This window comes from Mus pahari, chromosome 5, assembly GCF_900095145.1.
Source record: "Mus pahari chromosome 5, PAHARI_EIJ_v1.1, whole genome shotgun sequence".
Taxonomy (NCBI): domain Eukaryota; kingdom Metazoa; phylum Chordata; class Mammalia; order Rodentia; family Muridae; genus Mus; species Mus pahari.
This window is the reverse complement of record NC_034594.1, coordinates 70,531,290-70,544,672: the sequence shown is the minus strand read 5'-3', so window position 1 is coordinate 70,544,672 and position 13,383 is coordinate 70,531,290. Positions and strand designations below refer to the sequence as shown.

The window sequence follows — 13,383 nt, the reverse complement described above, 5'->3', positions numbered from 1 at the left end:
GGCCTAGTCAGCCATCATTGGGAAAAGAGGCCTCTTGGTCTTGCAAACTTTATATGCCCCAGTACAGGGGAACACCAGGGCCAAGAAGGGGGAGTGGGGGAAGGGGAGGGGGGAGGGTATAAGGGACTTTGGGATTAGCATTTAAAATGTAAATGAAGTAAATACCTAATAAAAGTTGAAAAAAAAAAAAAAAGAATTGCTTTGTGCCGGGCGTGGTGGCACATGCCTTTAATATCAAGCACTCGGGAGGCAGAGGCAGGCGGATTTCTGAGTTTGAGGCCAGCCTGGTCTACAAAGTAAGCCCAGGACAGCCAGGGCTGTACAGAGAAAAAAAGCACTGTCTCACAAAGAAAAAAAAAGCTATTATATCATTTATATGAGTTCTCAGTCTCAAAAAAACAAAAACAACAACAACAACAACAAAAAAAAAAAAAAAAAAAAAAAAAAAAAAGAATTGCTTTGTAAGTGGCTGTCCTGCCTCAGGGGTGCAATCTGGTCTCTTTCTGTGTCCCCTTAGGGCCTCTTGGGAGCCTCAGTTCCCACCACCTTGTCTGCTCCCAGATCCTACTATTGGGTGACATGTGACTATAAGCCAAATCTGGGATCCCCAAAGACAAGATGCTACCTCTCAAAGAGAAGCAAGGAAGGAAAATGAAAGAAAAAAGAAAAAGCTACAGGAGTAACAGCAGCTGCCACCGAGATTCTGGTTTGTGCTGGCTTTGCGTTTTTTCTGGATTTCTCAAAATCTCTCTAACAAGCATGTGCTGTGTCTCAGTTCCACAAGGGACATTGCATATTATTTTTCAAGCATAGCAGAGAGGTCTCCATGTGTCAGTCAGGGGTTCCTAGCTTACAAAGATCCTGTTCTTAGCACCTCTGTGATACTCTCAACCCTCAGCTTCAGGGACCAGGCACCAGATTTAAGGAGGCGGCCCCTGACGGCCATTTTTGTCTGCACTGACCACCTGTACCCCACACCTGGTGCGTGCGTGACTTTCCTTCCTCCGGCCCACCCCTCCAGCTCTGTGCAGTGACCCTGTTTGGCAGAGGGCTAAGCCAAGACTGGAGATGTGGAATGTTTGCTGTACAGTTGGCCAGAGAAAATCAGCCTCTGGTGCCAGGCGCGGTGGTGACTTCAGTCCCAGCACTCAGGAGGCAGGTAGGTGGATCTCTGAGTTCGAGGCCAGAGTGAGTTCTAGGACAGTCAGAGCTACATGAAGAAACCCTGTCTAGCAAAAACAAAAACAAAACAAAAACCGATCAGACCTTGGGCCAGGCTTCTGGATGTAAGAATACTCTCTGGTAAACGCCCTCGTCTCATTGACCAGACCACATCACGGTCAGGACCAGGCCTCCTCCTGCACAGCTTTTAGCACAGAGCTGCCAGCAGGCCTGGCCACTGAGCTGGGGACCTAAGAGCCTCTTGCTTCCTAGTGTTGGGCACGGGGCCTCCTTGGAAGCTCCATTCTCCTCTCTCATTGGCTTTCTCATACAGAAGTGTAGCAGGCAGCACCAAGCCTAGAGAGAACTCAGAGTTGCCTTTCTGCCCATGGGACACCGAGAAGAGGCCATAACTACCGATCCCTGCTCTCTCCGACCACACAACCTCGCTCTACCTAATGCCTGTCTCTGTTCCCATCTCAACGCTGCCAACCTTCTCCCGGAGCACATGCCTCAGAGGGTCCTAGTCAAGAGTTTGGGTCTGCTTGGGGACTTCTGGGTTGCCGCAGCACTCAGCACACTGTCAAGTACACAGGTGCTCAATAGAGTCGTTGAGTATCCCTGCAGGTGTGGTGCGCTAGTGGTGAGCCATGGGGTCCTGACTGCTTTCCACTAGAATCTCCTGACCAGCTGCGGGGTGCCAGGACAGAGGCCCATCTCAGAGCTGGGCTTGTGCACAGGTCCAGCTGCAGGCTGGATCCTCTCTTCTCCATCAAGGGTAGTGGTGTGGTGCTTACGGCCATCCCCAACTGGGTGCCCTGTGTAGATTTTCAACAAGGCCTGGGAGACAGGGTTGGGGGTGAGGTGGAGAGACTAACAGATCTCACTGTTGTTGCTGGGTATCACATTACACACACACACACACACACACACACACACACACACTCTTTCTCTCTCACACACACAGGAGACCCACAGGCAAAAAGAGAGAGAGAGAGAGAGAGAGAGAGAGAGAGAGAGAGAGAGAGAGAGAGAGAGCAAAAGGAAAAAATACTTGCTAAAAATATGATCAGGAAATACTTTTCAGCAACAAGCTGTTTTAGGTTCCCCTCTGGGCTCAAGGGCGCCTTTGTCTCTACCACAGAAAATCNAGAGAGAGAGAGAGAGAGAGAGAGAGAGAGAGAGAGAGAGAGAGAGAAATCTTTTTTCAGGTGCTAAAAATATGATCAGGAAATACTTTTCAGCAACAAGCTGTTTTAGGTTCCCCTCTGGGCTCAAGGGCGCCTTTGTCTCTACCACAGAAAATCCACATTTATCACAACCCAAATCGTTTTATCAAGCAGGCTCATGTTCTGCAGCAGGAAACCTGAGCTTCCCAAGAGGCCTGTGACACTTTAATTTAGGGCCTGACTGTGTGTGTCTGTTTACATGGGGGAGCCCCAGAGCCACCCCACCAGATGTTCAGGCCTTAGGAGTCCATGAAGGTCAAGATGGGGAACACTATCCTTGTTCCGCCTGGTAGGGGAATTAGGTTAGTCAGCTGGTCCCACACAGCAGGCCTGAGGCTACAGCCTACCCTACCTTTTGCTCCTTCTCTTTAGAGGTGGCTGGAGTAACACATGCTCTCTACAATAACTCTTTCCTTCATACAGCACAAACAAGCCCTTCCCTCCCACCAGTGACTATCTACTGTTCCAGGATGGGTTGGGAGAGGCCTCAGGGCCCTGGGGAAAGTGGGTCCCATCTCCTGAGGAGAATTACATGGCCCACCCATATGTAAGACTGGACAGTTCACCTTGACCAAGAGGGGAGGGGCGTCATACCTGCACGCAGCATGTGCACAGGAGACCTGACAACCTCAGCACCCACGGTGTGACCATTGCTATTGATCTTGGGGTAACAGTTAGCTGGAGCTCAGCAAATGCTCTCAAAATTGCCATCACTTGTTTTGCCTCCAACAAATAGGAACTGAATGCAGGTGGGGCTCAGGCAGAACTTTCCCACCCACTCGAGTGGGTAGTGATGCAGGAGTTGGTCTATGGAAATCTCTGAGTCTACTTGAGGTTCATGGTGGCTAGGAACACATGCATACGTGGACTTGGGCTCCACAGGTATCTTGGAGGCCATCTCCTGCAGGGAGCACTCTATTCCCTGTCTCCCGAACACTGAGGCAGCTGACATAGGTTGGGCATGTAGACCTGAGAAACCACAACAGATTAAAGTCATGCTGCTAGAATTTTTTTTTTAAAGGAATTGGGAATACCCTGATATCATCATGCCAAGTAAAACATTTGGGAGACGGTACTCAGAGTAACATGCCCACTCCAACCACCCTAAAGGAACTTCTCAGGCTCCCCTCTGCAGCAGTGGGGCCTGGATTACGTGTGGTGGTTTAACCTTTACATTTCTCCTGTGAGGTTTTATTTTCTTGTATAACAATCTTTCAGTCAGGCAAAGATCACATATTCCAGATGGTTTCCAAAGAGCGGATCACCCAAGGATATTGCAGTGATCTCGGTTGGTGTAACAAATTCCACAGCATTCTGCAGTGACAAAGTTGCCCAGTGACATTTCTCAGATGTATCTCCACTTTCAACTGACACAGGCTACATTTTAAAAATATTAATGTCTTAGACATCTCAACAGTACATGCTGGTTATATCCTGCTCCAACAATAGTTAAAATGGAGCTCTGGCCAAACCCTTGGGTAACCTAGTTTGGAGCCACCAGCTTTGCCAGCCTCTCAGGTCACTAGAGGGGGAAGACAAATAGAATACAAGGGCCTGGGCCCAGGGAGAGCTCCGCTGTCACAGCTAGAGATTGGCCAGTACCAGACATGTAGTAGGAGGCACTATATGTACAACTCCAGGCATCATGAGAAGCCCTGGGACTCTATCGTTGCAAGACCAGGCATGAGGGCCAGTTTCATGTTTTCATAGACATCCAGAGTACCTGCGCAGAATGTTCAGCTCACGAGCGGAGGTGAGCCTCACAGCTGGGCTAGTATCTTCCAAATGGACATTGGCATCCATCGAACTTCATATAAGAACCAAATGAAGAAACCACCGTCCCTCCCTTGGAAGTGAGACTGGGCAGTTCCAGCAGTGAGGTATCAGAGCCCATTCCTCTCAAACTCTGGGGAGTGAGAGGCAGAAGGCCAGGTCCCCTACCACCTGCATAATCTGAATTGTTCACCCCAGCTGCCTCCTTCTCTGACTTCCCCTCTACTGTGGGGTGCCCTTCTGTCCACTTTAGTTTGCATGCCTTTGCCTGCAGCTCCTCTGAGCAGGTGGATTGGGGCATGACCAGCATGGGGTGAGCTGTGGAGTACTGGATTTGATCCACTGACTGCAAATACTTAGTTACCTATCTGATTTTGGCCTATTGCTAGGTTTCCACAGCCATAAACTGTGTGGTCTCAGAGCACTTCTTTGAAGGCCTTCCACAATCACCCACTCTGCCCAGGGCAGTGATCACCAGCTAACACATACCAATGTGCATATGCCTTAGAAAATGTTTAGAGAAATGCAATATATTCTTTAGAAAATATCCCTTCTCAACACAAATACATTCCTTTATGTTGAATAAGTACACATATCTCCTACATTGATGAAAATACTCAAAGTGTGGCAATCTCAGAAGCCCTTACTGTACTGGAAATGCTCTCCTGAGCAGCCAGTGTAAAGATGGTCCTGGACCACCAGGGAGCACCTTGGTTGGATCGCCAGGGAGCACCTTGGTTGGGTCGCCAGGGAGCACCTTGGTTAGGTCACCAGGAAGCACCTTGGTTAGGTCACCAGGGAGCACCTTGGTTGGGTCACCAGGGAGCACCTTGGTTAGGTCACCAGGGAGCACCTTGGTTGGGTCACAGTGTCTCATTTTGGTGCTAAGAAGTGTCCAGACCTCTCCCTGATGAAGTGTGTCCCTGCTTCCAGGTATATTCACAGGATACCTCCTCAGCTGTCAACTTCAGTCCCATTGATATCCCTGGGACACCAGTGAGCCTTGCAAGGTCAGGAAGAGGAAGGCATTAATGCTTTAGGCAGGCTCCTTGAATAAGCAGTGGAGGAACCCCTTGGCCTTCTGTGGAAATCTCCAGTTTCTGTTCCCCTCTCGGGTTTTTGAGGGGATGGTGCAACACTTCCACAGGGGAGCTGCAGACCAGAGAAGGAAGAAGGTGAGGGCTAACAACAAAGTCCCAGTTTCTCAGGCCTCCATGGGTCAGCCCATCCTCTCTCCTCTGCCAGGCTGTGTTTACTGTGTGTGTAGGTGGGCATATATCAGGGTACCTATGGCACCGCCAACTTCTCCTTTGTCCAAGGAAGCCATTACCAATGGTCTCTGTGTTCTTCCTTTCAGAGCCTGGGCTTCAGGACCCTTCTTCACACTGTCATCGGCGATAAAGCCTATCGGCCCACCTCAATTACGTGTTAAGTTCAACCAGAGGTCTGACGAGATGGCTGATTTTAAGTCCCTTGTGATCTTGAAGTAAACTGACAGGCTGTCACATATCTTGGCCTTAGCTACATGACTGTGACTGGATGGATTCCAGGAGTTTCCTGCCTTTCCTGCCCCATGCCAGAGTCCTTGAAGAGGCTTCAGGGGGTCCTGGCAGAAACACAAGCCATGGGATGACCTGCACCCCATGGTGCAGGCAAGAATTTACCAGGTTGCCCGGTAGCCTAGGGGCACTAGAAAGTGCCATTTACAGTGCCAAAGAGACTTGTCAGAAGGGAAGACAAGTCATTCTGACCAGCGCTAAATAGGAGAAAGGCACACAGATGCCAACAGGTGAGGCAGGAACAGGGTCTGGTAAGATGATGGCCTTGGTCTCCATAGCAACCAGAGCAGGATTACCCACTGGCATTTTCTAGCATTTTTTTGGGTGTGTGTGTATGTGTGTGCGAAATGGGAGATTCTGGAACAGCTTCAGATCGCCAATACTCCTGTGGCCAGCGAGTCACGGGGTTGCATCTGAGTCATTTCCAGCCACCTGCCACCGTGACGGGACCGCAGTTCCTGGATGCGGAAGATTCTGTGGCCTCTGGATGTGGGGTGTGGTGGCTGGCCTTGCAGGACATTGTGTTTTTGGCTCTTGCCGGTGGAAATGTTTTCCATGTGTTTCCCTGTGTTTACAGAACTGAGGGCACGGAATGTAGCCCGTGGCAAGGGAGCTGGTTTGACAGGGCCTGGCCACCAGTGCCTGACCCAAGTAGCAGGTCCAATTTAGAGATGGAGCCCCGGGCCCAGTATGGTCTGAGGGGTGGCCAACATCCCTGCTCCCTGCAGCAGAAAGGAGTATCAAAGGGCAATGTGGTCCAGCCCAGCTGGAAGCTGAGGTCCTCATAGGCAGGACTTCTGCAGTCTGGGAGGAGTTGGGGAGGGAGTCGTGTGCTCTGGTTGGTGGCTGCCTATGTGCGCACCTTCTCACATTTGTTTGTTGATCATGGCCCCTCTATAGTGTATAGCACCAGTTTCTCCACTAGCATAGAGCCTTAACATGTCCCCCAGTGCATGCCACCCAGCACAGGGAATGAAGGGAAGGTACTGCAGTGGAGGTCAGTGCTTGGCTCAAAAAGGTCTAGTCACTGTGGGCCTGTTGCTGCCGCTGCCACACTTCCTGGTCCAGCCGTTTCTTCAGGCTAGCTACCTGGAAACAGAGTATGGGCTGTCAGGTGGGGAGGGACCCCAGGAACACAGTCATGGAGAGTTGAGCCAGGGAAGACTCTGGAAGCTGCAGTCTACAGTGCCTAAGGGTGTGGGCATGGGATAGAAACAGCAGGTAGACGGACAGAGGGACTCATCGGCTTAGGCCTGCCATCTTAAATGTCTGCGAGCATCCTGTGAACAGTGAAGGGCTTATTTTCTGTTCAGGCCAGGAATATACTTCAAATGACTGGGTTAAAATAAGCATCGCTAGTGGGTTAGGGAAACGAAATTGAGGATAAAGGCAGACACTTCCCCAGCCTCTGTATCTCAGTTTCCTTTCTGTAAAATACAATGTTGACCATCAGTGGTTCTAAGGTGGTTTAGTTTTTGTTTTATTTTTGCAACAGGGTTTCTCTGTGTAGCCATGGCTGTCCTGGAACTCCCTTTGCACACCAGGCTGGTCTCATACTCGAAGATCCACCTACCTCTGCCTCCTGAGTGCTGGGATTAAAGGTGTGCACCACCACTGCCCGCCAGCGGTTCTAGATCCTAAGGTTCTTATGACTTAGCAGCTCAGCTATGACAGGCTCAATGCAGGCGCACACTTGTGTGAGTGCACTGTATGCATATCCCCAGGGCTCTGCGTTCAGATGCACTTCCTAACCCACTAAGCTTCTCACATTCTGGTGTTCTCCCTGGGACTCCAAGGACAAGCCGTGGTTCCAGCACTGTGAAGTGTACAAGACAGTTATATCACCCGGGGACTAGCTGGTCTCATGGATACCTCTGACAGAAACTATCCTATTCATCCTCTTGGGGACAGGGCGGTGAAGATCCAGAACCCAAGTTCTACCACTCCCTGAGCTGTACCTGAGCCACGGAGCCATTCCCACGAAAGGGCAGACATACAGAGCAAACTGGGAGCCAAGGCTTCCAATAGAGGTCACGTGGTTGCCCCTGCATAGGGTGCCACGGAAACAGAGGCCCTTCCTTTCCCCTTACACGACCCTGCTCGGAGGACCTGGGCTGCAGGCCCTACCTGCCTTTCCAGGACCTTTACCCTCTGCTGGTGAATCTGCTCACGAGACTCCAGAGCCTGTGTGGCCTGCAGCTGGGTCTCATGAAGCCTCCTCGCCTCAGCTGCCAGGTCCTGCTGGTGCTGGGCAGCCAGCTCTTGGAGCCGCTGGGTGTGGGCCTGTTCCAGCTCAGCCATCTGGGCCTGGAATGAGAACACAGGCACCAAGGGCTGCTGGGATCCTCCGGGTGGGTCCTGTGGGATGCCCCACCCTATCTTGGGGGTTGCACTTCCTGTCTTGGCCCCACTGCTTTCTACTGGGGTGCTGGCCTTGGCCCAGGACCAGCAGCAGACCTGGAGCTGGCATACGTATTAAGCCCACAGGTTTTGAGTCCAGGCCACCTGCTAAGGGCTTTGCCGGGCTGAAGCCCAAGCCACAGGCCCCTGGAGTGGGCCTTAAATCTGTGTGAACAGCATCCCAGGTTCCCTTTGAGGTCATTGAATATTGTTGATTATCCATCCTCCCTAAAGGGTAGTTAACTGGAAATGGGGGCGGTGTGCCATGGTGGACGGGGAAACTGAGGCCTCAAACTGAGCACAGGTTGGTGTCAAGCCCTGAACCTAGGAGACATATATGGCCCTGTCCTCCAGGCCTGCCTGATTCTTTGTTCTGTTTCTTGAGCCATTTTGCAAAGTCACGCCTGACTCACAAGGTCCCACCACCTCTAAAATACTGCCCTCAGTCCTGAGTTCGGATCTGCCTGGGACTCCCAGGGGATCTCTTGTGGACTGCACTGCTGTCTTGGTCTCAGCTTGGCACTCTTCGTGGATGGTGACCTGCCCAGCTGCCTTTTTCTGTGCATGTATGCACATGTGGCATTCACAACCATGAGACAAGCATGGGTCCACCACTTGGGGACCACACCATTCGAATCTGCCCGAGGTTGATCCCCAAGCTTACGTACAGAGCCCGGGAACTCCACTGGCTCAGCTCACCTGCAGCTGCTGACTCTGCCGCAAGGCCCCATCTACTTCCTGGTGTAGGTGACTCAGAGACTGGAGCAGCAGCTCCTTCTTGGCCCCCAGCATTGCCGTGTCCTCCTCCTTCCTCAGGGTCTCCTGCTCTGCCTGCGGGGAGAGGGGAAGCAGAACTGTGGAGAGACTCAGGGTCTTCCCAGTAGAGGTACTGCCCCTGTCCAGGTCTGTAGCCACAGTAGGAGTTAAGGAGTGGGGAACAATTCCTGTTTTAGACCAGCAGAAATACCTGTAGTGATCCTTAGTTAGTAATGGAGGTGGCATTTGAAGACCTGTGTCCCTACTCCTTGTAAGACTCCCTCAGGCCTCTTGAGTCCTGCATGCTCCTGTGCCTTTTGCAGTGCACGGGACCTTCGACCTCTACACACCCAAAGCCGTGAATCTGGCTGTGGTTGCTCTCACAGTGCCAACAAGCCTGTGTCAAAGTGGCAGGGGTGGTTGTAGCTATCCATTCTGAGACAGAGCCATTCTTAGTCACTCACCCCACCAAGAGGGAGGGGTACAGGAGAGAAGGAGTGTCCCATAGGTTAGATGTGAGACATCAGTAGTTTCCATGGGAAGGTCAGGGGGTCCTTTTACCCTGCAGATGGAACCTCTGGAAGACACAACTGATGTGGAATCCTTTCTCTTGGAGAACAGCAGAAGCCCGCCTGCTCACACAGGGAACTTTGGCTCTTCTCAGGGTGTTCTCAGAAGTGTATGGGACCCTCGCTTCACAGCCTTACCAGGTCCGCTGTCACCAAGGCAGGACTAGAGCCAGGCTTTGCTCTTAAGCCAGACTGCCTGTCTGCTCACTGCTGTGCCTGCCTGCTTCTGGCCTGGGGTCAGGAAGTTCCCTCTTCAGTACCAGGCGGGCCTACCTTTGCCATCTGGGGTCTGAAGCCCACATGAGATTCTCATGGACCCTGGGATAAAGGGAGTTGTTTGCATGGGCAAACATATAGGGTCAGGATCTGAGCCTTAAAAAATGAAACAGAATAAAAAACTTTCTTGTTCGGGACTGAAAAACACAAAGAGTCCTCTCCACTGGAAAGGGGACCCTGTTTCTTTAAAAATCTAGTTATGCTGCTCGAAATGCAGGTTATAAAGAGGAGAGAAAAGTGAAATCCAAAATAAATAAATGTCCACATCCGGGTTTCCCCTCCTGAGACACCAATAAAGGGTTTATGGGTTTGTGGGCCCCTCACAGCTGACCTCCTGGAACTAATTAGCTGTTCCTGCCCTCCCCCTCTTGGGCCCCAAGGATCCAAGGTTGGCATCGTGCCCACAACGTGCTCTGTTGCCCCTAGGCAGTGCCACCTCCCTTGCCCCAGCAATATCCAGGAAGGTATGATCCGACTGCCCACCCCTGCTCGGGCTGGGGACATTACATCTTTCCCTCCAGCAACTACAGCAAGGTCCTGGTGACTCTAGCCCTCCAATACCGCTTTCCCTCTGGGGGAGGGCAAGTAGCCTTGTTATAGACAAGCTGGTTGGTGGCTTTTGTAACTGCCCTCACCTACTGGGTCCTGCGCCCTGGGCAGGTTTAGGGTGGGGGGTTAAGTAAAAAAGCCTTGAGAGGGGCAGCCTGCCTTGGCTCTCATGCCTGATGCCCTCAATGTCTCCACACCGATGGTTCTGCTTCCTTGCTTTGCAAATGGGGGAGACAAAGTCCCAAGGGATCAGGTTGCCAGTTGACCAGCCTGGCAGATTCTATCCTCCCCTCCTCTCCCTTACATGCCATCTGCCTCCTGACTGCTTTCTGTGGAGCCACTGCTCTGGGCCTCTTCTATCTCGGGGAGGGCAATGAGGGTATCAGAACTCCATGCTAGCTCAGGCTAGCCCAGAACTCTGCAAAGCTAGCTTAAAAGGGCTGTGTCCTGTCTCTTCCCATTTCTTTGTAGCATAGTAGACACCAGGCTGCATAGATTCCATCTTGTGCCCTGACTTGTGCTGAGCAACGACCATCCATAGCGCTACACAGCATCACTGCTGCTTGGTCTCATTATGGCCTGCCTGCCTGCTCTGCTCTACACAAGCCCAGTAAGCACTCTCCATGAGGAATATCAGAGGGGAGGCAGGCTATGAACGTGGAGGGAGGCTTGCAGAGCACCACACTGGGCCACCTCCCTTGCTGCCCCTGACACAGCCCATAACATCCTTAATGTCCAGTGCCACTTCCACTGTGAACATGACCCAGGGCCCCAAGTATTTGGGCAGAGCGGGCCACAAAGTCAGGGGTGGTGCCATTGATCCATGGTGTTTCACCTCCCTCAAATACAGTCAAGGTAGGATGCCTTGATAAGTCTCTACAAGATGCTTGAAGCTTTGGGGCTGGCTCTGAACTTGGCACCATTGCCAGGCCAAGTTCAGACACTGAAGCCGACCTGACCAACCTTTCTTTTCCCAGCATCTGCTTTCTGGCCAGCCATGGGACTTCCCCGCCCACCTCACCACTACTTCTTGCAGCCTTCCCTTGTGCCTCTAGGCATCTTTCCTGCCTTGAAACAAATACCTGTATGAGGCGCGTGCGCAGTGCCGCGAGCTCCCCCTGTAGGCGGGCCCGCTCGGTGCGCAGTGAAGTTGTTTGCTCTCGCAGGGCGCGCCTCTCTGCCCGATCCCTACGGCTCTGCGGAAGCACCTGAGTGGAGAGAGGCTGCATGAATGTGAGCCAGGGTTGGTGGATCCTGGCCTCTCGCAGCCAGGCGTTCTGTCTGAGGATGGTCTTGGGATCTTATTCTTGCCAGCAATCTATGCACTTGCTAATAACCCTCCTGGAGGTGTCAGCCCTCTGACTCCCTGTGGTGTCCCCCAAATCTGGGTCAGTGCATGACTTCACACCAGCCTCTGGCATCTCCTAGGTCTCCTTTTATGCTGAGGAACTTATTAGGTATTCGGATGCAGAGTCTTGTCATGGTGAGCAGGTTCATTGCCTCCTGGTGACAGATCTATTTGTCCTCCTGGGACCCCCTCACCTGCTGCAGGGGCTGCTCCAGGAGCCTCCCCTTGTCTGCAAGGCTCTGGCTGTGCCTGCTGCTCTCTTCCAGGGCCTGATGCAGGTTGTCTACTTGCTCCTAGGAAGAGAAGCAGAGAGAGAGGGAAGGAGAGAAGGGCAGGAGAGAGAGAGAAAGGAGAGAGGGAGGGGGAGATGGAGATGGAGATGGAGATGGAGATGGAGATGGAGATGGAGATGGAGATGGAGATGGGGAGGAGAGGAGAGGAGAGGAGAGGAGAGGAGAGGAGAGGAGAGGAGAGGAAACCCAGAAGCATGAAAGTCATGGCATCTCCTGGAGAGCTCGCAGGTCTATGTGGCTGTAATAGGCTGTAATGGTCACGGGTAATGTGCTGTGTGCTGGTTAGTGGTTGCTGCAACAGCAGAGGATGGAAGACTCTCTGAATCTCCTTTGGCTTCATTAAGAAGGACAGAACAGGCTACCAGCACCCTAAACCTGCCCTTTGGGCCCTAATTAATGGCTTATGTGTGTTGGGCATGAGGGGTGTGTGTACATGTACATATGGGCTTGTACACGTGTGTGTGTGTGTGTGTGTATGTATGTGTGTGTGTGTGTGTGTGTGTGTGTGTGTGTATGCAGGTGCATGTGTCTATACTAGAGGTCGATGCATATCATCCACGATCATTCTCTACCTTAGGTTTGTTTTATTAAGTTTATTTCATTTTGCGTATAAGAGTGTTTGCTTGCATGTATGTATATATGCATGCCTGGTGCCTGCAAAGGTCAGAAAGGTCACTAATTGGATTCCTTAGAACTGGAGTCACAGAGTGTTGTGGCCCACCATGTGGGTACTATCAGTCCTACACACCTGGGTTCTCTGCAAAAGAAGCAAGTGCTTTCAAGCCCCGAGCCAGCTCTCCAACTCCTCCACACATCTTAAGACGGGGTTATCTTACTGAACCTAGACCTCATTTATCCCACTAAGCTAGTCAGTCAACGGGCTCCAGGGATCCATCTGACCTCAAATGCTGGAGTTACAAGCTTGCTGCTGTCTAGTGTGTGCCAGCCCTCCTGGCTGATCACGCTGGCCACCTTGGTTTAATATTCTTCAAAATTCTGTTAGCACACCTCAAATCTTGTCTACCCTGTGAACATACAAAACTAAACCCAGAGCGCCCAGCCGAGGAGCAATCAGCAAGCCCACACTGTACAGAGACCCGTATGAAACTGACAGACAAGCTGTCTTCTGTACCAGGCCCAACCTCTCCAGGGAGCATGTGCACAAGGGACTCACAGAAACACAAAGTGACAAAAGGGGTCCAGGGAAGCTGGAAGAAAGACTTTGGGTAAAAACCCTCAGGGAGTCTGGGGTATAGCTCAGTTGCTAGGGTACATGCCTAGCATGCATGGAGTCCTGGGTTTGATCCCCAGCACTGCCTAAACCTGACATGGTCACGTCTTCCTGTAAACAAAGTACGTGGGCAGTGGAGGCAGGAGAATTAGATGTCCAAAGTCACCATTAGCTATGTACTGAGTTTGAGGCTAGCCTGGGCTACACAACCGAAAAAAAAAAAAAAAAAAAAAAAAAAA

General features: G+C 51.7%; 1 protein-coding gene across 1 annotated transcript in view; it reads right to left on the bottom strand.

The window, feature by feature from the left end:
* Window positions 1-6,742: 6,742 nt before the first annotated feature.
* The window catches only part of Crocc2 (ciliary rootlet coiled-coil, rootletin family member 2), a 58,151-nt gene continuing 51,510 nt past the window's right edge, over window positions 6,743-13,383 (bottom strand). Inside the window, exons 29-32 of the mRNA XM_021199335.1 lie at window positions 11,815-11,913; window positions 11,355-11,480; window positions 8,822-8,953; window positions 6,743-6,811 (exon numbers count right to left, since the gene is read on the bottom strand). Of these exons, the coding sequence (XP_021054994.1) occupies window positions 6,743-6,811; window positions 8,822-8,953; window positions 11,355-11,480; window positions 11,815-11,913 (426 nt within the window). The remainder of the gene's footprint in view (window positions 6,812-8,821; window positions 8,954-11,354; window positions 11,481-11,814; window positions 11,914-13,383) is intronic.